Here is a 25388-nt window from a genome sequence, read left to right on the forward strand (position 1 = left end):
ACCGACCCAAAAATATACCGCTCCAACCCCAATTTTAGACACTACTTGAGCCTAAATCTTTTCAAGTTTTAGGCCGATGACCTAGTTCTTAGACATGATCCATTCAACCAACGTTCTGAGTTGAATTTGATTACACATTTGTTATGGTTGACTAAGAATTATAACGAAGATATCTACAATATTCAAGAAGATAAGTTTATTCTAAACAAGAATATGAATAGTAATCAACCAATACATGCGTAACGAGAGAGCCACTCAGGTGGGATAGGGTCACCTTCAAAATCATCGACGCAGTCCTGTACATAATTAGGAATATTGATGATTGGCAAATTATATACGTCTATCCCCGTTTGGGTAAATAGTATATGTATTGTCTCTTGCAAATCATCATTTCCTCTTTCAAAATTTTTCAAACACGTGTTGAACATCAATTTTGTCTCACCATTTAAGTTTCCTGACTTTATCTCTCCTTGAAGGAATTCAATGTTGTCGCTGAAACTGCTGATGCTATGATTCACGAATATAATGAAAAGACCTGTCAAATTTGACTTTAAATCTTCACGAGGATCCGAATTAATCTCGAGAATGCACAACTTATACAGTTCATCATATTGAAATCTGTTGCAAGTATCACGTCGATAAATTCGTCCGTGATTCGGGACTATGATTGACACCGAAATTTCTATGTGTGACTAAACGACTAAATTTGTAACTTGTAATTTTAAATGACTAAATAAATAAAAACTTTCAATTTAATTTGAGTGGTAAAAAAAAAAAAATAAATAAATAAAAAGAAATTATCGGGAAGTGAATGGAAACAGCCCAACCACGAAGAGAGGAACACGTATCCATTTCTCAAACCACATCCGTTCTCTTTAAGAACTCCGGCGTCATCTTCCGTCGGATCCCAGTCGTAGAATCCTCTCTGGCCTCCACCCTCCGATCTCAGAGGCGGCCATTAAATTGAATCACTCATATTACATTCGTGTAACCCCTGGTACTTACCGTGGACATCTTGAAATTCCACCGACCAAGAAATTCATTGCTTTAATTGGCGATAATGCCCTCACAACCATTATCGTCGACAATAGAAGCCATGGCAGTGGATTCAAGACTTTTGACTCTGCAACTTTAGGTAATTCTTCGTGTTCTATACTTTATACTTTAATGTAAGAATTTATTTGATTAACAAAATCAATTTTACCTCTCAAATGGGTAGGATGTTAATATTTAACTAAAAAAACATGAACCCATGTCATAGTAGCTTTCTTTTACGTTTATATAACAAATTGTTTAAATCCTTATTAATTTGTTTATTCTTATTTGATGCAGTGGTCAAGGGTGACAATTTCATGGCCCACCATTTAAGTTTTGAGAATTCTGCAGGACCTCAAAACGGCCAAGCAGTTGCTGTCCTTGACTACGCGAACCACACTGTTTATTACGATTGCAGATTTATAAGTTTTCAAGATACCCTATATTCAAGGGGACAATGCCAATTCTTTAGGGAGTGCGACGTCTACGGAACTGTAGACTTCATTTTTGGAGATGGACTTGCTGTTTTTCAAGACAGTAACATATATGCTCGGTTACCGATGGATGAAATCACTGTCACCGCACAGTCCAAGGATCAATCGTGGTTGAAAAGCGGCTTCTCCTTTCAGAACTGTACCGTCACAGTTTCTCCGGAAATAGCTTCCAGCAAGGCCAAAGCTAAAATCTATCTTGGTCAGCCATGGAGACAATATTCAACTGTCGTGTTCATGGAGTCATTTTTGGATGACAATGTGCAACCTGCAGGATGGGAATTGTGGAAAGGGGTACCGATAAACAACCTCTTTTATGCTGAGTTCAATAATCGAGGTCCTGGTGCCGACACAACACACCGAGTTAATTGGGCAACTTTTCATGTACTCAATAAACAGTTAGCGAAAAATTTTACTGTAGAAAATTTTATCAACGGGTCAGATTGGTTGCCTGAAACACATGTACCCTTCAGAACTGGACTAAATGGTTAATGAAATTGGCTTGGTTGGGTATGTTTTTATCAATAGAAAACTCTTAATTGATCTAAACCAGTAGACTATAATGTATACTGTGAACATATGTGGGAAAAAAATAATGTTTACTGTCACTATACAATTTAACCAAACCAACTATATTATAAATAAATTAGTATTATTTTCATGTTTTGGCCGTAAGCCACAAAAAGATGTTTTCTAACTTAATTTTTCTCTTTGTTTTAAATATTTTTTTTGAACCGATTAAGAAATCAAATTTATTATATTTTTTATGTAAGTAAGAATTGATGTGCTTTTTTTTCTTTCTTTCATCATAATTAATAATTAATTATGATTTGGATGTAACATGCATTTAAAATATATACAAAAATATTATTTAATTAAAGAAAATATTTATGGCTACCATTGACATATGGAAAATAATAACCGACAATTTTTGAATTTATTAAAATTTCCGTTATGAATTGATATATGGAAGGTTATGAATTATTATATGGAAGGAATCCTGTACCTTTAACTAATTTCCAAATAAAGTTTAGGAATTCATTGGTTATAAATTCCTACCATTTCTAAATATTATTATTGTTAAAGATGAAGAACATGTCTTCTTCCCTCCCGCTTCTCGCTGTTTTTACCTTTCTTTTGCTATCTATTTTCAACCCCTCTATGGTCGTCATGGCAGAAGAGAATAGAAGTAGCAACGATAAGTTTGTTCGTGATACTTGCAACAGATTTCAATATGATGAATTGTATAAGCTTTGTTTTTCCGTGATTGATTCAGATCCTCGTGAAGATTTGAAGTCAAATTTAACAGGTTTTCTAATTATATTCGTGAATCATACCATCAGTAATTTCAATGACAACCTTGTTTTCCTTCAAAGAGAGATAAAGTCAGGAAAGCTAAATGCTGAAACAAAATTGATGTATGACACGTGTTTAGAATCTTTTGGAATGGGATACACTGATTTGCAAGAGTCAATGCATATATTATTGACCCAACCAGGTACAAACGTGTATGAATTACCGACAATGAGTGTTGCTGGCCATATAGGCGTGTGTTTTGATGATTTTGAAGATGACCCTATTCCACCAGAGTGGCAATCTCGTTACAACACTTCATGGAATTTTTTGGGTCTCACGGTAGAAACGTCTAATCTCATTACGTGTAATCGTGAAGCCTCATGTACCCCTTGATTATTACTCATATTCTTATTCAAAATAAAAGTTTGTCGCTTCTATATCAAGTTATTTTTCACAATGTTTTGAAGATCAATTACACGTTTTATTCATATCTTATTTTAGTTCATCCAATTTTCATATTGGTTTAGAAATTTACTTAAAATTAAATTTATTTTTATTATTCTCTTATAAGTCTTCTCTTTATAATTAAAATAAGTAAAAGAGTAAAGAAGAGATCGAATGACACCGCACCTTCTATAGTTGATCATCTAATATGATATCTTCATTATGAAGTCAGACCGAACCAAAAATATACAGCTCCAACTCCAATTTTAGACATTACTTGAGCCTAAATCTGTTTAAGTTTCTGGCCGATGACCTAGTTCTTAGACCCGATTCATTCAACCAACGTTCTGAGTTGAATTTGATTACACATTTGTTATGGTTGACTAAGAATTATAACGAAGATATCTACAATATTCAAGAAGATAAGTTTATTCTAAACAAGAATATGAATAGTAATCAACCAATACATGCGTAACGAGAGAGTCACTCAGGTGGGATAGGGTCACCTTCAAAATCATCGACGCAGTCCTGTACATAATTAGGAATATTGATGATTGGCAAATTATATACGTCTATCCCCGTTTGGGTAAATAGTATATGTATTGTCTCTTGCAAATCATCATTTCCTCTTTCAAAATTTTTCAAACAGTGTTGAACATCAATTTTGTCTCACCATTTAGGTTTCCTGACTTTATCTCTCCTTGAAGGAATTCAATGTTGTCGCTGAAGCTGCTGATGCTATGATTCACGAATATAATGAAAAGACCTGTCAAATTTGACTTTAAATCTTCACGAGGATCCGAATTAATCTCGAGAATGCACAACTTATACAGTTCATCATATTGAAATCTGTTGCAAGTATCACGTCGATAAATTCGTCCGTGATTCGGGACTATGATTGACACAGAAATTTCTATGTGTGACTAAACGACTAAATTTGTAACTTGTAATTTTAAATGACTAAATAAATAAAAACTTTCAATTTAATTTGAGTGGTAAAAAATAAAAAAATAAAAAATAAAAAGAAATTATCGGGAAGTGAATGGAAACAGCCCAACCACGAAGAGAGGAACACGTATCCATTTCTCAAACCACATCCGTTCTCTTTAAGAACTCCGGCGTCATCTTCCGTCGGATCCCAGTCGTAGAATCCTCTCTGGCCTCCGCCCTCCGATCTCAGAGGCGGCCATTAAATTGAATCATTCATATTACTTCTCTATTATCCATTTCCCCCAAAATCCTGCTCTGTGAAGGGTAGTAAGGTACGCTTCTCCTCTTTAGTTTCGTCCTTCAATGGTTTTGCCGTGTTTTCTCTCGAGCTGAAAGCTTGTGTAATCATTTTCGACGCCTAGTTAGTGGTTAGCAGTGGCTGAAGTAATTTTTGGACTCAATTTTCTGGCATTCACCTTGAAATCGTTGTATTGGTCGAAATACTAATTACTTTGAGTGTTTGAGATTCGAACTCGAAGTTATGGTTGCTAGGTCTCGGTACCGTGTTTGAAGTGTTGAGTTCTATGTTATTCTTTTGATTTTACAGTTGCTTTTTTGCTGTTTTGAGTTCTGTGAAATTTGCATCATCATATTTCATGAGCTAAGCTTCTACCTTCGTTTTTTGATTTGATAATTAGCGCTGGAGAGGCGATTTTATGATGAATTCATTTATTGTGAAATGTGAATGGCTCAGTATGAGGAAATAGCAGGAGCTAGAGTATGTGAAGTTCTAATCAACCATCTTTATTTTGGTTTTATAGTTTGATGCTTCCTTTTTTCTGTTCTTAGATATGGCTGCCTCTTCTGCATCTGCATGTCTTGTGGGAAACGGCACGTCCACCCACTGTTCCAAATCAAATCTACTCAAGTTTTTATATAGCAGACGATTAGTCCCTTCTACAAGCCTCCAATCATTGGGTAAAAGGGCTAGAGCCGGTGTGGTAAAAGCATCTGTGGAACCAAGGCAGAATGATGGAAGAAGAGACTTCCTTAAGTTATTGTTTGGAAATGTTGGACTTGGTACATCCGCTTTATTGGGAAATGAGAGGGCCAATGCTGAAGAACAAGGGGTATCTTCATCTAGGATGTCTTATTCTAGGTTTTTGGAGTATCTGGACAAGGATAGAGTGAAGAAAGTAGATCTATTTGACAATGGAACTATAGCAATTGTGGAGGCTGTCTCCCCTGAATTGGGTAACCGGGTGCAGCGTGTTCGTGTACAGCTTCCTGGACTCAGCCAGGAGCTTCTTCAGAAGTTTAGGGAGAAAAACATTGATTTTGCTGCACACAATGCTCAAGAGGATTCTGGCTCTCTGTTATTCAACTTAATTGGGAACCTAGCCTTCCCCCTAATTTTAATTGGAGGGCTATTCCTACTATCAAGGCGTTCATCTGGAGGGATGGGTGGCCCCGGAGGGCCTGGGTTCCCTCTAGGATTTGGTCAATCTAAGGCAAAATTCCAAATGGAGCCAAACACTGGTGTGACCTTTGACGACGTTGCTGGAGTCGATGAAGCCAAGCAGGATTTCATGGAGGTGGTGGAGTTCCTTAAGAAGCCTGAGAGGTTCACTGCTGTTGGAGCTCGCATTCCTAAAGGTGTTCTTCTCGTTGGTCCTCCAGGAACTGGGAAGACTTTGCTAGCCAAGGCCATTGCTGGTGAAGCAGGAGTCCCATTTTTTTCTATTTCAGGGTCTGAGTTTGTTGAGATGTTTGTTGGTATTGGTGCTTCTCGAGTTAGGGATCTCTTCAAGAAGGCCAAGGAAAATGCACCTTGCATTGTGTTTGTCGATGAAATCGACGCTGTTGGACGTCAAAGAGGCACCGGAATTGGTGGTGGGAATGACGAACGAGAACAAACACTTAACCAGCTTCTAACTGAAATGGATGGTTTTGAGGGAAACACTGGCATTATTGTCATTGCTGCCACGAACAGGGCAGACATTCTTGACTCTGCTTTATTGAGGCCTGGTCGTTTCGATAGACAGGTGAGAATCATTTCATTCGCTGTAGGAAAATTTCTAACATTAAAGATTGTGTTTGAGTGAGTTAATACTTATTAGAAGACAAGATTTTTGAGTATGGTACTCTAATGCCTACAGGTCAGTGTTGATGTCCCTGACGTAAAGGGGAGGACAGAAATCTTAAAAGTTCATGCTAGTAACAAGAAGTTTGATTCTGATGTTTCTCTCGATGTTATAGCCATGAGAACTCCTGGTTTTAGTGGAGCTGATCTTGCAAACCTCTTGAATGAGGCTGCCATATTGGCTGGACGGCGTGGTAAGATTGCTATTTCATCGAAAGAGATCGACGATTCAATTGATCGGATTGTAGCTGGTATGGAAGGAACAGTAATGACCGATGGGAAGAGCAAAAGTCTTGTAGCATATCATGAAGTTGGACACGCCATTTGTGGGTATGTTATCCGTTGCATTGTTTTGATAATGAAAACAGCTTTTCAAATGGCTTTGCTAATTGCATAATCCTTAGTTTTTAACAATCTCATCGAGTATGCTCTTCCATTTAATCTTATCTGCTTGACTTCAAGTAGTTCTTTACTATTTCGACCAAAAGCAATATCTTAAACCATGAGAATTGAGCTTAAGATACCATCTGGAGTTTTATTTGAGCTTTGTTTAGTTTAAACAGCCAAATAGAGTTCTATAAGTTTTCTCCGCTTTATTTACCAGACATTGCTAAAGAGATTTGCAGGGCTTAACAAGTCTTGTGTACATATTCTTACTGCTCTGCACGTTAATTTATTATAATTAGTATTCCATTCAGTATCCTCACCATTCGATGACAATATATTTAACATGTTTTTTTCAACCAGACCATGACTATGACTAGTAATTTAATGGTCCAAGCCTACCATTAGCAAATTTTGTCCTCCTTCGGCTTTCTCTCAAGGTTTTAAAACGTCTCTGCTAGGGAGAGGTTTCCACACTCTTATAAGAAATGTTTCGTTCTCCTCTCCAACCGATGTGGGATCTCGCAATACACCTCCCTTGGAGGCCCAGCGTCCTCGCTGACACACTGCCTGGTGTCTGGCTCTGATACCATTTGTAATGGCCCAAACGCACCATTAGCAAATTTTGTCCTTTTTAGGCTTCCCCTCAAGGTTTTAAAACGTCTCTGCTAGGGAGAGGTTTTCACACCCATATAAGGAATGTTTCGTTCCCCTCCATTCGCTGATGCTTGCATTTCATGTAGAACTACAGTATTCCCTCCCTCCTGCTCAATTTCTTTTCCCTCAACCTATTTCATGTTCTTCAATGAAAGGTTTGTTGCTCGTAAAAGGAAAAAAAAAATGTTAGTAACTTTTATCACCTCGTCCTTGCAGAACTTTGACTCCAGGACATGATCCCGTTCAAAAGGTTACCTTAGTTCCTCGTGGTCAGGCCCGTGGTCTTACCTGGTTTATTCCTTCCGATGATCCAACCTTGATCTCCAAGCAGCAACTCTTTGCAAGAATCGTTGGTGGACTAGGCGGCAGGGCGGCCGAGGAAGTGATCTTTGGCGAGCCGGAGGTGACAACAGGTGCAGCAGGTGACCTGCAGCAGATCACCGGGTTAGCCAAACAGGCAAGTTTGACACATTCACAATATTGGCAACGCACCATTTTTCAGTTCCTAAAGTCATTTTCTGGTCTGCTCCATGAAAAATGCAATGAACATGGCTTTGCTTCATTTGCTTGCAGATGGTTGTAACATTTGGGATGTCTGAAATAGGTCCATGGTCTCTCATGGACTCTTCAGCTCAGAGCGATGTTATCATGAGAATGATGGCTAGGAACTCCATGTCGGAAAAGCTTGCCGAGGACATCGATGCAGCCATCAAGAGATTATCCGACGAAGCCTACGAAATCGCATTGGCTCACATTAGGAACAACCGTGAGGCCATTGACAAGATTGTTGAAGTCCTACTTGAGAAGGAGACAATTTCAGGACACGAATTCCGGGCTATTCTCTCAGAATTTGTCGAAATCCCAGTTGAAAACAGGGTTGCTCCTTCTTCAGCATCCACACCTGTTGCTGTTTAAACAAACTTCAAAGCATACTGTATTTACCATTCACAAGTATTTGTACGTATTGAAGTGTACTATAGTCTTTGCTCACATGTAATTATGTTAGTTGAAATAGCGATTTGATCTAAAAACTTAGCTTTTGAGTTTTTTTTTTTTTTTTTTTTTTTTCCTAGAGTTACTAAATATAAGTTAAAAAATTTAAGATTTTATTAGAGTCCAAGCTCACTTTTTTTTTTTTTTACTAAATATTATTCACTTTAGCCGAGTATGTATCGTTGTCAACCTTACGATTTTTAAAACGTGTCTATTAGGGAGTGAGAAAAAACGTGTCTATTAGGGAGAGGTTTCTCACTTACAACTTGGGGGCCAGTGTTCTCACTTACACACTGTTCGGTGTCTGGCTCTGATACTATTTGTGACAGCCCAAGCCCACTGCTAATAGATATTGTCCATTGTAGCCCTCGACCTTACTGTTTTAAAACGCGTCTATTAAGACAACCTTATAAGAAATGTTTCGTTCCCTTTTCTAATCAATGTGAGATCTCACAGTATTTGCTCAAAGAGGACAATATGTGTAGCGGTGGACTTGGACTGTTACAAATGGTATCAAAGCTAGACACCGAGCAGTGTGCCAGTGAGGACGCTGGCCTCCAAAGGAGTGGATTATGAGATTCCACATCAGTTAGAGAGGATAACGAAGACACTGAGTGGTGTGCCATTGAGAATGCTAGACCCCCAAGGGGGTGGATTGTAAGATCCCACGTCGGTTAGAGAAGAGAATGAAGACATCGAACGGTGTGCCAGTGAGGGACGCTAGACCCTCAAAGGGGTAGATTGTGAGATCTCACATCTGTTGTAGAGGAGAACAAAATATTTCTTACAAGGGTGTGGAAACTCTTCCTTAGTAGATGAATTTTAAAATCGTGAGACCGACGTCAATGAGCATCCACAATCGACAATCGTGAATAGCTGGAGGAAACAGGGGAAGGAAAATCCAATCGAATCGTATACTTTAAATCCTCAGCTTTGCCATTTCCTTCAGAACTTTGGGCAACTAAATTCTCTCGTTCCCCCCTCTTTAGCATTACCATAAGCCACCAAAGACAAGCTGATGCATGGGCAAGCCCAGTCGCAGTTTCGACGCCTTCTTCAGCCCCTTACATGCACTTGCTGTGCGATCGCTCTCCACGAAGACTTCTTCTGCTTCTTTACAAGAATTTACCAGCCTCTGCAGTGGCGGACGCATAACACAAGCCTATGAGAGGTTCAAATCCGAGATATGGTCAGACCCATCTCTTTTTTCTCATCTGCTCCAATCGTGCATAAAACTAGGCTCACTTTTTGGAGGAGAACAGGTCCATTCTTTGGTCATTACATCTGGGTGTGCCAATGACAAGTTCATTTCCAATCACCTTCTGAACTTGTACTCCAAATTAGGAAATTTGAAGTCTTCTTTGGTGCTGTTTAGTCATATGCCACGAAGAAATATAATGTCATATAACATTTTGATTAATGGGTACTTGCAGCTTGGGGATTTGGAAAGTGCCCAGAAGCTGTTTGATGAAATGTCTGAAAGAAACATTGCCACATGGAATGCGATGATCACAGGTCTAACTCAGTTTGAATATAACGAGCAGGCTTTAGGTTTGTTTAGAGAAATGTATGGATTGGGTATTTTGCCTGATGAGTTCACACTAGGCAGTGTACTTAGAGGGTGCGCTGGTTTAAGATCTTTACTTGCAGGTCAAGAGGTTCATGCTTGTCTGATGAAATGTGGATTTGAACTGAATTTGGTCGTGGGCAGCTCTCTAGCTCATATGTATATGAAGTCTGGTAGTTTATCTGATGGAGAGAAGTTAATTAAATCAATGCCAATTCGCAATGTAGTTGCTTGGAATACTCTTATAGCTGGAAAAGCTCAAAACGGGTGTTCAGAGGAAGTCTTGAACCAGTACAATATGATGAAAATGGCAGGCTTTCGACCCGATAAAATTACATTTGTGAGTGTAATAAGCGCGTGTTCGGAGCTTGCGACGTTAGGACAAGGCCAGCAGATCCATGCTGAAGTGATCAAAGCCGGAGCTGGTTCAGTTGTAGCAGTTGTCAGCTCCTTGATTAGCATGTATTCACGGTCTGGATGTCTAGAGGACTCTGTGAAAACCTTTGTGGATCGTGAAGATGCTGATGTTGTGTTATGGAGTGCTATGATTGCAGCTTATGGATTCCATGGGAGGGGAGAGGAAGCTATTGAGCTTTTTCACCAAATGGAAGAGTTGAAAATGGAGGCTAATGAAGTGACCTTCTTGAGTCTCCTTTATGCTTGTAGTCACTGTGGATTGAAGGAGAAAGGAACTGAGTATTTAGATTTGATGGTGGAGCAGTATAAACTCAAGCCTAGAATCGAACACTACACGTGTGTGGTCGATCTGCTCGGTCGGGCTGGCCGTTTGGAGGAAGCAGAGGGTATGATAAGATCAATGCCTGTAAAAGCAGATGGCATCATATGGAAAACTTTATTATCAGCCTGCAAACTCCACAAGAACGCAGAAATGGCAAAACGAATTTCTGAAGAAATTCTGAAGCTTGATCCTCTGGATGCTGCTTCCTACGTGCTGCTTTCGAACATCCATGCCTCTGCTAGAAATTGGCCCGACGTTTCCGAGATTAGGAAAGCCATGAGAGATCGGAACGTCAAGAAGGAGCCCGGCATAAGTTGGCTAGAACTCAAAAACTCGGTTCACCAATTTAGTATGGGTGACAAATCTCATCCACAGTACCTCGAGATCGACTCGTATTTGAAAGAACTAATGTCTGAAATGAAACTACACGGTTACGTGCCAGACATAGGCTCGGTTTTGCATGACATGGACAACGAAGAAAAGGAATACAATTTAGCTCATCACAGTGAGAAGTTTGCCATTGCTTTTGCACTGATGAACATTCCCGAGGGTGTCCCAATAAGAGTGATGAAGAACTTGCGGGTCTGCAACGACTGTCATGAAGCCATTAAGTGCATATCAAAGATCAGAAACAGAGAGATTATTGTAAGAGATACAAGTAGATTTCACCATTTCAAGGACGGTGAATGTTCTTGTGGTAACTATTGGTAGTAAGATTTAACCTTCTGCTTTAACAATCGAGGTAATTTCTTGTCCGTTTCATTGCCATACAGACCTCGAGTCGATTCAATTAATAAGAAGCATTCATTCATTTATACACCGTGTCACACGAGCCAGGGCATGAACATGTTCATCATTTAGGACAGGAGCAAATGTATGAAGATGACAAGGTTTACATTAGAAAATCAACATAAGAATATAACTGTAAACAGCAACACAAGGAAGAAAAGAAATACATGTACAAAATGAAATTATATTCTTCATATTAGAAACCCTCTCGAATAAGCCGAGCGAGCTCGGCCTCATTAGCCTATCCTAACACAACGACGCAGCTAAATTAGCTACTTATTCTCGCATCTTAACTATCCACATTATATTTCCAAAGTCAGTACAGTCAACAGAGCATTCCAATCCGACGAGTTCTTCCCGTTCAGTAGTTCGAAGTTCAAAGCCACGCTGATCGACTTCTTTTAACAGAACTCTTCCACCGTCTTGAAAAAGCTCGTCGGTTTGAAACCAGGGTCAATGATTTCTTCTTTTTAGTTAAAAACTAACATGAAAAGCTGAAAGGAAAATGGGACTATAGAAAGTAAATAAAGTATCCAATTCATCATCACCACCCAGCTTCTTCTTGTACAAAATTTCCCACTTGATCTTCGATCTTCATGTCCCAAAACAGCGACATGGATATGGGGTTTGGTTTCAAACTTTCAAGAAGCGTTTTGACCTTCTTCTTCATCTTCAGAGGATGGCAATGGGCTAGAAGCTTCGGCCAGGTATTCAAGCATGCTTATTACTTCAGCTGTGTCGTCCAAGTAATATTTGGCTTTGCTTGGCTTTTGCCCAACAGTGCAGGCAAAAACTGACGCCGTTGGAGAAAGAATATTATTACTGGACAACGCATTGCCAATTATTTCAAACATGTCCTCGTCCGATCTGTCGTCGCCAATACACAACACGAAGTCGGCGTGATTCCCATCCTCCGCCATTGATGAGAAGATTTTTTCAGCCACTAGGCCTTTGGTAACCCCCTGGAGAAAATACAAAGAGATCAGCAATCAAAATCAGTTCGTACCGAGCTGGGAGGTAGTTCAGTTATATATATATATTGCAGGAGAAAGTATGTCAGGAGTGTCACAATCGCACTTTTCATGTCTAGGACAAGCATGACCGTTTATCATAGAAAAGCTAAGGTGTTATCAACTACGCACCTCATCAAGATAAATGAATAAGAACATACCTGTGGTTTCACTTCTACAATAAATTGGCCGCTTTTGACTGCAACAGGTTCGTTTGCCAAAACACTCTCTAAATGATCCAACATCTCCTTCGCCTGGGACGATCCGAAGCCAGGATCAGCATCTCGATACTGCCAAACCAAAGCACTTTCCTTTCGTTCGATTGATGAACCATCAGTAGCCTCGGTGTATAATTTCATAACAGGTTCGGCTATCTGCATCCATCCGAAATCAGAATTTTGGCCGCAGATCTTCCACTCCTCATTTTGTGACTGCCTGGCCATTTTGAACAGAATCGATGATAGAATTAGAATAGAAGAAAAGAGTTCTCAGGAATACGACCAAAAAATGAAAACTTTGCAGCCAGTAACTTGGCCTTTAAAAATGATTCGGTATTCTTTTATAACCAAACCTCAAGAAATATCCATGTTCTGCTGCAATTCCAAGCTTCTTGCATGGGCGAAACCACTTGCTTAAGCTGTCCCTTCCTCGTCCACTCACAATGAAGACGACATTTTTTGCATCTGCACAAAGCGTGTTAAGGATAGAGATAACCTGTTCGCTCGGTGACTTGTTTATGGAGTTTTGGGGCATCACAGTGCCATCATAGTCCAAAAGAATGGCCCGACTATCGGCCCGACTGTAAGATGATACAATGGCATCTACTGAAAGTTTTCTGAAATTGGGATCAAGAGCTACAACCCTGAATCCGAAACTAAAACCAATTCCCCAACATCGTCTCCTGAAATGTTCTGAGCAAGTTCTCTCCATGTCTTGCAAGAAACTACGAGACCAATAAGCCACGTCGTGTGTAGCAACATAACGATAATGCTTCTCATGTCGCAGCTGCTTCTCTGAATCAGCCATTGAGATTGCTTCATTAAAAGCCTCTGATGTACTTTCAACATTCCATGGGTTGACACGAAATGCTCCGCTCAGTGATGGAGTACACCCGATAAATTCGGATATGACGAGCATGCTCTTTTTTGGTCCGCTGAAGTTCAAGCATTTTTGAGAGGTGGATATTCCCTGCCTACAGACAACATACTCATAAGGAGTTAAGTTCATGCCATCTCTAACAGCAGTGACTGCTACGCACTCAGCAATGCTATAATAAGCAACCCTTTCAGTAATTGGCACGTGCCGGTCGAGAAGTACTATCGGCTCATAACCAGGATGCCCATACTCCTTATTGATCCTTCTGCAGCTTTCTTTTATTTCATCTTCTATTTCCTGTAAATCTCTTCCCTTGCCTCTGACAGGGTTTACAATTTGGATCAGTACAGCCTTTCCCTGCCACTTTGGATGTTGCTTTAGCATCTGTTCCATGGCTAACAATTTCAAGTTAATACCTTTGAAAATGTCCATATCATCAACACCAAGCACCACCGTCTTCCCTGCAAATTGCTGCGTGAGTTCCCTAGTCTTAGCATCCTCGTCTGCAAGTTTCATCACCGATTCAATCCGATTCATATGAATACCAACGGGCATTATCTTTATTCCAATCGTCCTACCGTAGTATTCCAATCCAAGATAGCCCCTTTTTGACTGGTATTCCAAACCCAACATTCGGCTGCAACAAGAAAGGAAATGGCGAGCATAATCGAAAGTGTGAAATCCGATGATATCAGAGTTAAGTAATGCCTTGAGAATCTCTTCTCTGACAGGAAGGGTGCGGTAGATCTCAGATGAAGGAAATGGACTATGAAGGAAAAACCCCATTTTAACTCTGTTAAAACGTCTTCTCAAGAAAGTAGGCAATACCATCAAATGGTAATCATGGATCCAGATATAGTCATCATCAGGGTTGATGACTTCTACAACTTTCTGGAAAAATAACTTATTTGCTGATACATATGCTTCCCACATCGAGCGATCAAATCGACCCTTCTGATCAGCAGAATATGGCAGCATATAATGAAAAAGAGGCCACAAATTCCTCTTGCAGAAACCATCATAAAAATTTTCCAAAATATCAGGAGGCAAAAATGTAGGAATACACCTAAATTTCTCCAACAAAATCTGGGATACCTCATCTTGCTCGTCCGGTTGGATATCGACTTTCAGAGAACCGACATAAAGAACCTCCATATCTTCTGGTAACCCATCTTTAAGCTGCAAAAGCAACGAATCTTCATTCCAACTGAAACTCCAGGAATTATCATCCTCCCTTCGCTTTGCTCTTAAAGGAAGCTGGTTTGCTACAATTATCATCCGATCTGAGGAAATTGACGACGGGTTTTCAGATGTCACACTGTAGGCCTGATCGTCGTCAAGCTCAGCTACATTACCCGGAACAGTCATGACCCGCGGGAACCGCTTCCTTTTCACTTCCATTGCTGGAAAATTTCCAGAAGCCAAATCTAAAAGATTTGTGTAAGACCTTGAAATCATGTTTCTCCCCTTTATCCGCCAGATGAACGCTAATTCTTCAAATCAGAGGCAATTCGAACAACGCAACAAGCGCAGCGCCTAGCAATTCCGTAATACGAAACAAAAACAATCAAACCCTAAGCGTTCCGAAGCGCCATAAAGTTACAAAAAAGTATAACGAATATGCGAGGGTTAATAAAGTAGCAGATTATCCCCCAATCAAGCAATTAAGCCAATTTTATAACAGAAAAAACCCTGTTTAAGAGAAACACGAAGAGAAACCGATTCCCATCCAATGTACATGTAATCTTTCCTATTATTCTTATCCTATCTAGCCCGAAACCTCAGAAATTCTCTTTAATCCATATCAGAATCCAACCTCCAAGAAAAAGCAGCAGCAACCAATGCCCTCATTCCCAGAATTACGGAATTAGATCCATTCTTTAATCGAAACCGACATGGTACAACATTGAAAGAAAGATCAAATGCCAATCAAAAACACAACGAACAAATCTGAACCAATGAAATTCGACGCGTACCGGTTAAAACTGAGCAACGACCAGATCCCGAACGGTAACAAGAAGAAGAGAATGAACCAAACCCTAAAAAACGAAAAATGCTGCACAATTCGTAGTTCTTCGGAGCGCAAGAATTGGTTTCAATTCAAAGATTTGAAGCTGACCTCCCTCTAAGCTAATCGATCATTTCGATCCTTTCTGTGAAAACGGATTGTGAAACGGCTTAAATATCATTACCAATGACCTCCTCCAACGTCTACAGTGTATGATCCAGGAGCAAAATGAGGCGTTCGTTGGACTCACGACGCAATATAAATCATTTTCTACGGAACGTAAAATTGAAAATTAAATATAAAAAAAAAAAACAAAAAATGAAAATAATCTTCTGATATAGAAGGAAATATAGCGTGAAATTAACGATGAGGTTTTGATACCTTTACCAACGGGTGATAAAGTTACGTAGTTACCCAATGAGAGGCAGCATTGGCACATGCATGGGTCGGTAAAAAGAGGGCCTCTCCTACAGACTACAGCATGTTAAATTCACAGCCAATAATATATCACAGGCCTGTCACTATTACGTTAAAATATAACATTCATTAAAGAAATTGGATAAGATTCAGCCAGCCCGAGTCTGAATCAGCAGAAGCTGGCATCGTTTGGCAGCACACGCGCTTACCACGCGTTATTATGTCAACACTTTCTGCCACGGCCGGAAGCTTTTTCGACGGCGACGATTATCTAATTACGACACGTGTACGACCCGATTGAATCTCCCAGACGTGCTTCGACGTTTAAGTATACTGTAAAGAGCGTTGAAGTATTTACATTACCGTTTTTAATTGTCAACAAAAATATTCACTTCAGAAAATACTTTTTTAAGTTAAACTACGAATAATAAAAATACGATTCCAAGGGCTCTAAATGGGCTCAACTTGGGCCTGCGTTACATGAACCGGCCCAATGGGCCGGTTGAAGAATAAAATTTTTGGGCTTGATATTGTAGGGCTTTACCCCGAAGGGAGCCCTTCCAGAAATTCTCGAAGGCCTGGGCCAAACCCAGGCCTAAGAGGGGGTTTGGAAATAGTTTTCAACCAGCAATTGACGCGCCTCGGTTAGAACCTCACTAGCTGCGTCATTGCCCCAAGCGCAAAGATATCTACAAAGTAGAGATAGTCTTCCGTTTTATAATGCTCCACCACAACTTAGCTTTGATTTCTTCCGATGTGGGACTAGGTAGCTCTTCAAAAGTGAATCAAAATTAGTTCACCTTCGTCAAAACGTTAAATTGAGGGTTATAACTCAAAATTAGCCAGATTTTTATACAGTTTTTTGTTAAAATTAGTGACGAATTCATTAATATTAAACGGAGATTAAAAATTTAAGAGTTATTTAAGGTTTTTATGTTCTAAATGGATGAAAGTTTCAGGTACGGTGCAAAATTCAAATTCACTGTTCTATGCTTTACTTTTCCATGGCTCCCGACCAAAGAACTCCATTAAAACGGAGGGAATAGTTTTATCTTATATATATATAAATGCTTTTGGCTTACTCTCCTTCTTGGAGTTCCAAATTTTCTTCGGTTCGAAGAACGAAGTGGGAGGCCTAGAGGAAGAGTCTTATGGCGGGTTATAAGGGCCATGATGAATATGATTACTTGTTTAAGCTGGTTTTGATCGGTGATTCTGGGGTAGGGAAATCAAACCTGCTCTCGAGGTTTACCAGGAACCAATTTAATTTAGAATCGAAGTCTACGATTGGGGTTGAGTTTGCTACCAAGAGTTTGGATATTGATGGGAAGGTAATCAAGGCTCAGATTTGGGATACTGCGGGACAAGAAAGGTTTGCTTCTTCGTTGTTCTTTCTCGAAGTTTCAATCGATTTCAGTTTTAAGTCAACTTCCGATTATAGTTGCATGATTTCCTTGCTTCTAATCAATCGATTCTTTGCCAGAATATTGTTTGTGTCAATCGATATATCTTACAGTTGCTTGAAATTTCTGGAGTTGATTCGTTTTAGACAGCTTTTTTACCTTTAATTTGTGATTAAAGAAAGGGGAAGGGTTGGATTATATGTCGACAAAATCGTAGGATATGAGGCAAAAGAAGGCCTACCTTGATTTTATTGCTATTGTGTAGAATCTGATGCTCATGTTCAACCTGGTTCAATAAACAGAAAAATCGATATTCACCGAGTGCTCTGTTTTCCCCTCCACTACTTGTTTCTATGCTTGCAGCTCGATTGTGATTACTGTAGCTTAAGGCTAGAGTTCTGGTTTTGAATCTGTTAGCACTGATTGAAAATTAGCCTTTATCTTTGGAAATCTGATGGCTTCAAATGTTTAGTTTATCTTTTTTATCGTAACTCATCGGCTTAAGTTTGGGGTTCACTAGTGATTTAACATGGTATCAGAGCTATGAACGTTCTATGGTTGAACCTCTATAATGTCATTTCTTCCCCAAATTAATATCGATTTCTACTTGTTGAGCCTTCTACAAAATTCTAAGCCCACAGGTTAGAGAAAGCGTTGAAATATTAATATACTTAAATTTTGCGTAACGCATCAACTTAAGCTTTTGAATTCGTTGTTGGTTTAACGATTTCCATAGGGAATGATTGTGTTTCTGGCTTTTGTAGCGCTTGTTCTAGTTTTTATTTGCTTGTCCATTCGAAGAGCTTGTGGTAATAAGTCTGCATCGTTGCAAAATGAAACGGAGATTTTCTGATAAATTTTCGAGGTTGGTATTCGGAGGTCATAATGTTCGGATCATATGATGGTGCTTAGACTACTTTTCTTGTGTCCCTGGAAAATGATCCCCATCGGTTCGGCATTCATACTGCCTTCCTGGTAGTTATGGTCAAAATACATGCAATGGTCTGGTGTGATATTAAGAATTGTAGCCTAGTTCAAGCTTCAAGGCTTGTCTTTACTGATACAATGGTCTGGTTTGATATTAAGAATCAGAGACCATTTATTGAAATGTGCATAAGCTGGCATCCAATGGTTCCTTTATTTGTGCAAAGGCTCCGTAGGCTGCGTAAGTACAACGAGCATAATTTGTCGCGTGAACTGTTTACGATATACTTGATATATCGAATAATTCAGGAATGTTTCTTGTTATGGACATGCTGAAGCTAGCAGCTAAAGACTAGTTATTTCATTAGTATGAACCATAGGAGTATTGAATACTCGTAGTTGTTTGAGCTCTGATATTTTCGAATTGCCTTATGTATCAAATGAATCATAGGACATGTGTTGCTGCGCTCAACTTTCCGTTGTTAGTCATTTGTTGTTTTCTTGTAATAGCTCAACCTCACCGCTAGCAGATATTGTCCTCTTTGGACTTTTCCTTCCGGACTTCCTCTCAAGGTTTTAAAACGTGTCTGCTAGGGAGAGATTTCCACATCCTGTTTCGTTCCCCTCTCGAACCGATTTGGGATCTCACAATCCACCCCCCTCGGGGCCCAACGTCCTCGCTGGCACTCGTTCCTCTCTCCAATTGACGTGGGATCTCACAATCCACCCCTCTGTAGGACCCAGTGTCCTTGCTAGCACTTGTTCCTATCTCCAAACGATGTGGGATGTTACGTTTCTTTTCTACCTCAAATTTTCCCATTTGAGGTTTAAAATTCTTTTTGTTCATAATGATTGTCATTTTTTTCATTTTTCCATGGTTTTTTTTTTTTTTTCTTTTCTTCTTTTTGGATAAGATTGTTTTGCCATGGTGAGGACATTATGCTGTGGTCATACTCTTATTTGCTTCCTTAGATTCAGATCAGCTCTATCTGTGTAGGTACCGAGCGATAACCAGCGCTTACTACCGAGGAGCAGTAGGTGCTTTGCTCGTGTACGATGTCACTCGACGTTCAACATTTGAAAATGCAGCAAGATGGTTAAAGGAATTGAGGGATCACACAGATCCAAACATGGTAGTGATGCTCATTGGCAACAAATGTGATTTACGCCACCTTATTCTTGTTCCAACAGAAGATGGACAATCCTTTGCTGAGAGGGAGTCTTTGTACTTCATGGAGACCTCTGCACTCGATGCAACAAACGTCGAAACCGCTTTTACCGAGGTGCTCTCTCAAATATATCGAATCGTAAGCAAGAGATCAGTCGAGGCAAGCGATAGCAGAAGTGCTTCAATGACCCTCCCATCGAAAGGCCAGACAATAGATGTCAAGGACGACTCATCAATTCTGAGGAGGATCGGATGTTGCTCCAGCTAAGATAAATAAGCTTTGAGCCTGACTCGGAATTACAGCAAGCGACATTTCTTCTGTATATAGTTGTATTGTATCACTTTCTGTAGAGTAAGAGCTCGGTCGTTCGTGATGGTTGTTTCAAAGGCGCCTTCCATATAAGTGTGGAGTTTGCTCTTCTTTCAATTCGAACATTTGAAACCTGAAATTTACCGTTGTCGTGTTTACTCTTTGGTATCAAACCTCCAAAGCGAAAAAGAAATTAATAATTTCGTATATATCTTTGTAAATATTCTTCGATTTCAACTATGTTCTTAAACTTTATGTTGAAACTTTTAATTTCTCGTAAAATAATTATCTTTATCAACGTATTTTTTTAATAAAAATGCTCATCATTTTTTTGTCTTTACTTTAAAAGAAAAATATTTTTTAAAAAATAAAAATAAAAAATAATTTTGGTAGTAGATGCTCAACTAAAAAACATTTCATTATTTCTCAACAATCTTGGCTAGCTTTCACTGTACAAACGCAAACCCACCGAACCCATTTTAAAACTAAATTAAAAAAAAAAAAAAAAAAAAAAAAAAAGTAATTATAATTCTCTCTCTCTCTCTTCTTCTTTCATCTTCTTCTCTGTTTGTAAAGTGTCCAAAGCAATGACCAATTGGCAATTGCCAAGTGGAGCTATAAAAGCGAAAGAAAGTGTCGGTCTTGTTCCTGTAAAACAAACGAACTAAAGCCTAAAAAAATCCTAGCAGTCTAATACTCTGCCACGTGTCCGGTTCGGTCCGTCCGGTTGGACCGCTCGCCGTCGCCCGAAAACCATAGAGACTTCGGGTAACTCCCCAAGGTCAGCAAATAACGATTCGTCCTCGTCATCTCCTCTTGTGGACAAAACCATTACATCGGCGTCGTCGAATATGTCGCCTCCCCCGCAAATTGGGCCCTCCAGGATTCTATCATATGCCACGTCAGCCAACCATCCAAAATCGCCGATGCATGGTTTTATCATCAGCGAATCGCCGCCGAGTTCTAGTTCAGGCTGACTCGCGAAAACCGCAGCCGCCTCCTCGAATTTCGCCGCTGCCGGCAATGAGAGATCGGTGTTCGTATGGTCGCCGGAGGAAGTTGACGACGACGTCGTAGTGCTCCCCGGGGATGAGGAGTCGGGTGCAGCGGCGATCGCGGCGGAGGACGGCGAGGAATTGTGGTGGTGGTGGTGAGATTTGGTTGCCGGTAGTTGGTGGTTGTGGTCGAAAGCGTAGGTAATAACGAGCTTGGTGGGGTCCACACGGCTTCTCTCTACTTGCTTTCTGGCTGGGCAGCCCTTGGAGCTACTACATCGATAATATCCCCTATAATAAAAAATATATATAAACAATAATTAAAAAAATAACGTGAGATTAATATAAATATTCCAAAAGTAAAAAAAAAAAAAAAAAAAAAAAAAATCAATAGCAATAACGAAGCTAAGAAAGATAAAATTAAAAAAAAAATTAAACTTTCATTAAAAAAAATTAACTTATTTAAATTTATATTAAAACGGGAATAAATATGAAATTTTGACTTTTTTCTTTTTTTGACTCAAAACAATTTGACAATTTGATTTATATATGCCGACCAAAAACAATAATATGTTTTTTTTTTTCTAAAAAAAGCAATTAAATAATATTTTATCCAAAGAAATTTCAGTATGCCTTCGATGTGAAAGGCACCTTGGAAAATGTCGTAATTTCCGTTTGTAGAAAATTAATTAAAATTCAAAGACCGTTTAAAATATTCAATTTCAGAAATAATTAAAAATCGTGCAATAATTAGGTAAATAAGAAAATAAATAGAGCCATAATTAAAATTTGAAGACTATTTTATAAAAAAAAATATTTTTAATACAGCCAGATTGAATTCGGCGTAATTAGGGCAATAATTAGGTAAAAGAAAAAGGAAAAAAAAAAGGTGAAGAAAGTGAGCGTGTTGTACACGCTACTGTGAGAGCGATTGGATAATGAGTATGATCCCAATTCCCAACTAGACAAATAAAAAAAATCAAGCGCTTAATAGCAAAAGCCGCCTTTAAGCTAAAATGCGCCAATCTTTATCCAGATCCCGTAGAAGCCGGCCGGCAGCCGGCGGCGGCGGCCAACAAAGTCCAGAATTGAAATCTCAACCATTTTTTCAACTACTCAATTAAATGAGCTCAAATTAATATCGAAATGCACCAAAATAAATGCAATTCCATCTACGACTAGAACTTAATTAATGAAATAAATAGATATTAATCATCCAAAAAAAAAAAAAACCCCGGAATTACCGAAAATGCCCCTCGAGTTTGTATACTATATTGGTGTACCTGGGATAAGGAGAGCCTTTGATTGGCTTTTGGCCGTATTTCCTCCATGCCCATGAATCGGACGGTGGATATGCTTCCCCTTTGCTCTTAGATCCCTCCACGTCGCCGATCGGTACGGACACTACTCTCTTCTGAACTCCCCTTCTACTGTATACAACAAAACCCCCAAACAACAAAAACAATCAAATTATAATTATTAAAAATAAAATTAAAAAAATTCAAACTGACCTCTTTTTGGGAGGGGGGCCGGCGGCGGGTTTTGAATCATTGTCGTCGGAGGGTGACTCCGGTAGGCCGTCGTCCGACGTGGCTTCTGGATCTTCTTGCTCTGAGACAAATGGGTTCGTACGAACACGGCGGTCCATGGCCGGAACAACAACAAACAATCAAAGAGAGAGACAGAGAGAGAGAAACCCGGTGGCCGGAATTTGTATGATGACGATGAATCCTGCGGCTGAGAGTAGAGAGAGAAAAAGGAATTGGGATTTGGGCGGAGAGATTGGGTAAGGAGAGGAGTGAGAGAATTAGATGAGGTTTAATACAAAGAGCAGTCATGGTGACAGATTGGCAGACTATGTTTGTTTATTAGGGACGTGCAAGCAAATACGCACTAAATTATAATGTTTTAGTTGAGGATTAAGGCTAAGGGGTTTAGCTTCTATACGCTCAGTTGCACTGTAAGGTTATGTACAATTATTCAATTATTAGATACATTAAAATTTAATTACCCAAACTTTTTATATTATATTTAATAAAAACTTTAAAAAATATCATTTTTATTTATCTCTAATAAATAAATACTTTTAAATATTGTATTTGTTAATTTCATTTTATAGTTTGAAACCTAATGGGAATCCGGATTACACACTCCCTAAAAGTTCACACCGTGACGTGACGGAGGGAGTTGTAATTAATGTTAATAAATATATTTAGAAGAATAAATATTGGGATAATTATTTTAATTTGATGGCTTAATTAATAGGAAATAATATTTTATTGTTATTTGGTAAAAGTTTTATCTGTTTATTTAGAGAGTAGTTCAAACATTGTTGATTTGCGGCGTTGTTTCTCCATGCAAGAATCAAATCCCAAAGGCAAGATGGTTAGGTACAGGCGATAAGGATGAGGACATAATTTCATTTCTTTTTTTTTTTTTATTATTCGATAAAAATTAAAAATTTGAATACTACCTCTCAATTTTTATAATATATATATTTGTTAATTTATACCAATAAATTTAAATCAATATCCAAATTTTAAAAAATAAAAATTCTTTTTTTTTTTATTGTTCTAAAAAATTTAGTCCAATTTTTAAGTCAATTCAAAAGTTACAAAAATAAATAAATAGATTTTAAGTAAAATAAAATAGTTATCTGACCAAGTTCAATTAGAAGTATCTATAGATGGTTAAAAATGATAGGCGAGAGAGTCGAACAACAACGAAGGGTGACAAAAAATGGTATGAGAGTCGAGAGACATGAGGATGATGGTAGAATGCAATGAAACAAGAGAGAGAGAGGAGTTGTAGATGACTAAAATGAACAAATATATATATATATATATATATATACTTGACTGTAGAGGATGGAATGAATTTACTCGACTGTCAAGTTCAAGATTGAGTTCCATTGCATTAATGAATCCGGTTGGGAAGACTGAAAGAGGATAGGGGAAACTGATTCGCTCGTGAACCTATTAAGTCAGGTTTAAGGAAGGAAAGGGAAAACTGATTCCCTCCTGAACCTCTATATTTTTATTTATTTATTTATATTTATATTTATATTGGTCCAATTTAAATTGAACTGAAAATTTATGTTTTAAACTCGCAAATCGCACCGAACTAGTCTAGTGAGCTACTGCATATATAAGAAGTTAGAGTAAAAGTAAAAAAAAAAATTTATTTAATAACGAAATAGAAATTAATAAATAATATTTTAAAATTGAAACTAAAATGATATTTAAAAAATATATATATATATATAAAAGTTTGAGAGCCCCACACGTTAAGTTAATTTGACGTTAGTGTTGGGTTAATGTCAAGCGGCATGCAAATGTGCCTAACTTAATTGGAAAATTTCGAACTCAAATAAAAATAATAATTTTAAAAAATAAAATTAATGAGAATTTTTGAAGGGGGGGGAAGAGATCAATGGTGGCGACCAACGAAAAAAATTGGAAATTTGTCGTTTAGCTTTGGACGTCACCAGCTTGCAAATTATTGTTCAAACTTCTACAAAAACTACGTTTGAACGGTTGGCCAATGAGAGAGGAATCTTGGCACATGTTGACTTTTAATAAAAACAAATAAAATAAATTATTTTTAATCATAGGGCAACCATTAATTAATTAATTAATTATTGTATAAAAATCTCAAAATAATGAAATTCAAGCAGCCAGCTCGAGTTGGGGTTGCCCAGTAGAACTACAATATTTATTACCATTCACACGTATCAAATTTACTTTTTTTTATCGAGTATCATCTTTTTTTACCTGCATTCTCGAGACAACGAGGTAAAATTTGTTACTAAAGCTTAGACGAGCTCTCGTAAGGGAGTACAGTAAATTCTTTTTTTTAATGGTTTTACTGAAGATCCTATAAGCTCGCTATCACATTATTAATGTTTTAATGTTACAAAGTTATATATATTTTTAAATATGTATTTATTAGCAAATTTAGAAACTAAAACTCGACTAATTTTGCATGACGAATATACCCTTTAGGGAGACAACTGCCCCCCATGCCTTCCATTTTTGGTTCGCCCATTTCCAAAATTATAAGGAGAGGCAGATTTTTATTCGAGGTTAAAAGAGTCGAGTATTTTTTGCCCATATTAATTATACGCGCTGTTTATTTCCTTTCCATTTATGATTATACCAAAACGACGCCGTTCAAATAAAAGATTCCGAGAAAATTATAAATAAATAAATAGACAAAAGTGGAGTAAAAGAGGAGCTGGGTTTTAAAAATTAAGAATAATATTATTTTAATTTCTATATATTATCAAATAAAACTATTATCTGTCTGACTTCTTCCACGGCTTATTTAATGCTCGTCAATTATTGGTAATATATAATTATTATTAATTAATTACAACAGATCGAATGGATATTTACTATCCAAATGGAAATGATAAAGAAATAACGGGATATATAGATAATTTAATTTAATTCCGTAATATAATTTTAATATTTTGGTCAAAGAAATACGTTGACCAATTCTTATATTAAGTTTACTTCTTTGTTTCTTTTAAATAAATGGCCATTCTTACGTTTGAGCTGTTGAAAAATACAACCAATCAAGTGACTA

General features: G+C 38.2%; 5 protein-coding genes, 1 non-coding gene and 1 pseudogene across 10 annotated transcripts; 4 read left to right on the forward strand and 3 right to left on the reverse strand.

Annotated features, from left to right (window-relative positions):
* Positions 1 to 879: 879 nt before the first annotated feature.
* On the forward strand, positions 880 to 2063 carry LOC111776459 (putative pectinesterase/pectinesterase inhibitor 41 pseudogene; annotated as a pseudogene). Its single transcript, XR_015412002.1, has 2 exons — positions 880 to 1135; positions 1333 to 2063. The product of XR_015412002.1 is annotated as a putative pectinesterase/pectinesterase inhibitor 41 pseudogene (transcript).
* Positions 2064 to 4314: 2251 nt separating this feature from the next.
* On the forward strand, positions 4315 to 8427 carry LOC111811493 (ATP-dependent zinc metalloprotease FTSH 2, chloroplastic). Of its 2 annotated transcripts, XM_023698371.2 has the most exons (6): positions 4315 to 4528; positions 4895 to 4974; positions 5046 to 6241; positions 6356 to 6669; positions 7597 to 7837; positions 7954 to 8427. In XM_023698371.2, exons 3-6 carry the CDS (start codon positions 5048 to 5050, stop codon positions 8293 to 8295), a joined length of 2091 nt encoding a protein of 696 aa, XP_023554139.2. In that variant the 5' UTR covers positions 4315 to 4528; positions 4895 to 4974; positions 5046 to 5047; the 3' UTR covers positions 8296 to 8427. The 2 variants fall into 2 exon arrangements, with proteins under 2 accessions (XP_023554139.2, XP_023554138.2); XM_023698370.2 differs by lacking the exon at positions 4895 to 4974.
* Positions 8428 to 8615: 188 nt separating this feature from the next.
* Positions 8616 to 11447, forward strand: LOC111811236 (pentatricopeptide (PPR) repeat protein). The gene has a single exon (XM_023697996.2). It carries the CDS (start codon positions 9396 to 9398, stop codon positions 11388 to 11390), a length of 1995 nt encoding a protein of 664 aa, XP_023553764.2. The 5' UTR covers positions 8616 to 9395; the 3' UTR covers positions 11391 to 11447.
* Positions 11448 to 11552: 105 nt separating this feature from the next.
* Positions 11553 to 16327, reverse strand: LOC111811235 (putative alpha,alpha-trehalose-phosphate synthase [UDP-forming] 7). Of its 2 annotated transcripts, XM_023697994.2 has the most exons (5): positions 15963 to 16327; positions 15550 to 15851; positions 13050 to 15109; positions 12640 to 12913; positions 11553 to 12430 (listed from the first exon to the last, which is right to left on the reverse strand). In XM_023697994.2, the coding sequence occupies exons 3-5, from the start codon at positions 15029 to 15031 to the stop codon at positions 12110 to 12112; spliced, it is 2577 nt and encodes an 858-aa protein (XP_023553762.1). In that variant the 5' UTR covers positions 15032 to 15109; positions 15550 to 15851; positions 15963 to 16327; the 3' UTR covers positions 11553 to 12109. The 2 variants fall into 2 exon arrangements, with proteins under 2 accessions (XP_023553762.1, XP_086974076.1); XM_087117950.1 differs by having other exon boundaries at positions 13050 to 15851.
* A 207-nt stretch (positions 16328 to 16534) lies between these two features.
* On the reverse strand, positions 16535 to 16685 carry LOC111776542 (U4 spliceosomal RNA). The gene has a single exon (XR_002812275.1). It is a non-coding gene; the product is annotated as a U4 spliceosomal RNA (small nuclear RNA).
* A 258-nt stretch (positions 16686 to 16943) lies between these two features.
* LOC111811237 (ras-related protein Rab11D) lies at positions 16944 to 20026 on the forward strand. Its single transcript, XM_023697997.2, has 2 exons — positions 16944 to 17370; positions 19323 to 20026. The coding sequence occupies exons 1-2, from the start codon at positions 17150 to 17152 to the stop codon at positions 19759 to 19761; spliced, it is 660 nt and encodes a 219-aa protein (XP_023553765.2). The 5' UTR covers positions 16944 to 17149; the 3' UTR covers positions 19762 to 20026.
* Positions 20027 to 20196: 170 nt separating this feature from the next.
* Positions 20197 to 22673, reverse strand: LOC111811225 (putative WRKY transcription factor 69). 2 transcript variants are annotated; one of them, XM_023697982.2, is made up of 3 exons: positions 22310 to 22673; positions 22082 to 22225; positions 20197 to 21089 (listed from the first exon to the last, which is right to left on the reverse strand). In XM_023697982.2, the coding sequence occupies exons 1-3, from the start codon at positions 22444 to 22446 to the stop codon at positions 20486 to 20488; spliced, it is 885 nt and encodes a 294-aa protein (XP_023553750.2). In that variant the 5' UTR covers positions 22447 to 22673; the 3' UTR covers positions 20197 to 20485. The 2 variants fall into 2 exon arrangements, with proteins under 2 accessions (XP_023553750.2, XP_023553749.2); XM_023697981.2 differs by having other exon boundaries at positions 22082 to 22228; positions 22310 to 22671.
* Between the last annotated feature and the right edge of the window lie 2715 nt (positions 22674 to 25388).

Source organism: Cucurbita pepo, chromosome 15 (genome assembly GCF_057944985.1).
Source record: "Cucurbita pepo subsp. pepo isolate OVF chromosome 15, ASM5794498v1, whole genome shotgun sequence".
NCBI classification, from domain to species: Eukaryota; Viridiplantae; Streptophyta; class Magnoliopsida; order Cucurbitales; family Cucurbitaceae; genus Cucurbita; species Cucurbita pepo.

Coding starts and splice junctions, on each gene's coding strand:
- LOC111811225 (XM_023697981.2), bottom strand. CDS start 22,446: ATGGACCGCCGTGTTCGTACGAACCCATTTGTCTCAGAGCAAGAAGAT. Junction 22,229..22,309: donor GGCCCCCCTCCCAAAAAGAG/GTCAGTTTGAAT, acceptor TGTTGTATACAG/TAGAAGGGGAGTTCAGAAGA. Junction 21,090..22,081: donor AAAGGCTCTCCTTATCCCAG/GTACACCAATAT, acceptor TTTTTATTATAG/GGGATATTATCGATGTAGTA.
- LOC111811236 (XM_023697996.2), top strand. CDS start 9,396: ATGGGCAAGCCCAGTCGCAGTTTCGACGCCTTCTTCAGCCCCTTACAT.
- LOC111811493 (XM_023698371.2), top strand. CDS start 5,048: ATGGCTGCCTCTTCTGCATCTGCATGTCTTGTGGGAAACGGCACGTCC. Junction 6,242..6,355: donor CTGGTCGTTTCGATAGACAG/GTGAGAATCATT, acceptor TAATGCCTACAG/GTCAGTGTTGATGTCCCTGA. Junction 7,838..7,953: donor TCACCGGGTTAGCCAAACAG/GCAAGTTTGACA, acceptor ATTTGCTTGCAG/ATGGTTGTAACATTTGGGAT.
- LOC111811237 (XM_023697997.2), top strand. CDS start 17,150: ATGGCGGGTTATAAGGGCCATGATGAATATGATTACTTGTTTAAGCTG. Junction 17,371..19,322: donor GATACTGCGGGACAAGAAAG/GTTTGCTTCTTC, acceptor CTATCTGTGTAG/GTACCGAGCGATAACCAGCG.
- LOC111811235 (XM_023697994.2), bottom strand. CDS start 15,031: ATGATTTCAAGGTCTTACACAAATCTTTTAGATTTGGCTTCTGGAAAT. Junction 12,914..13,049: donor GAACATGGATATTTCTTGAG/GTTTGGTTATAA, acceptor CAAAATGGCCAG/GCAGTCACAAAATGAGGAGT. Junction 12,431..12,639: donor TTGTAGAAGTGAAACCACAG/GTATGTTCTTAT, acceptor TATTTTCTCCAG/GGGGTTACCAAAGGCCTAGT.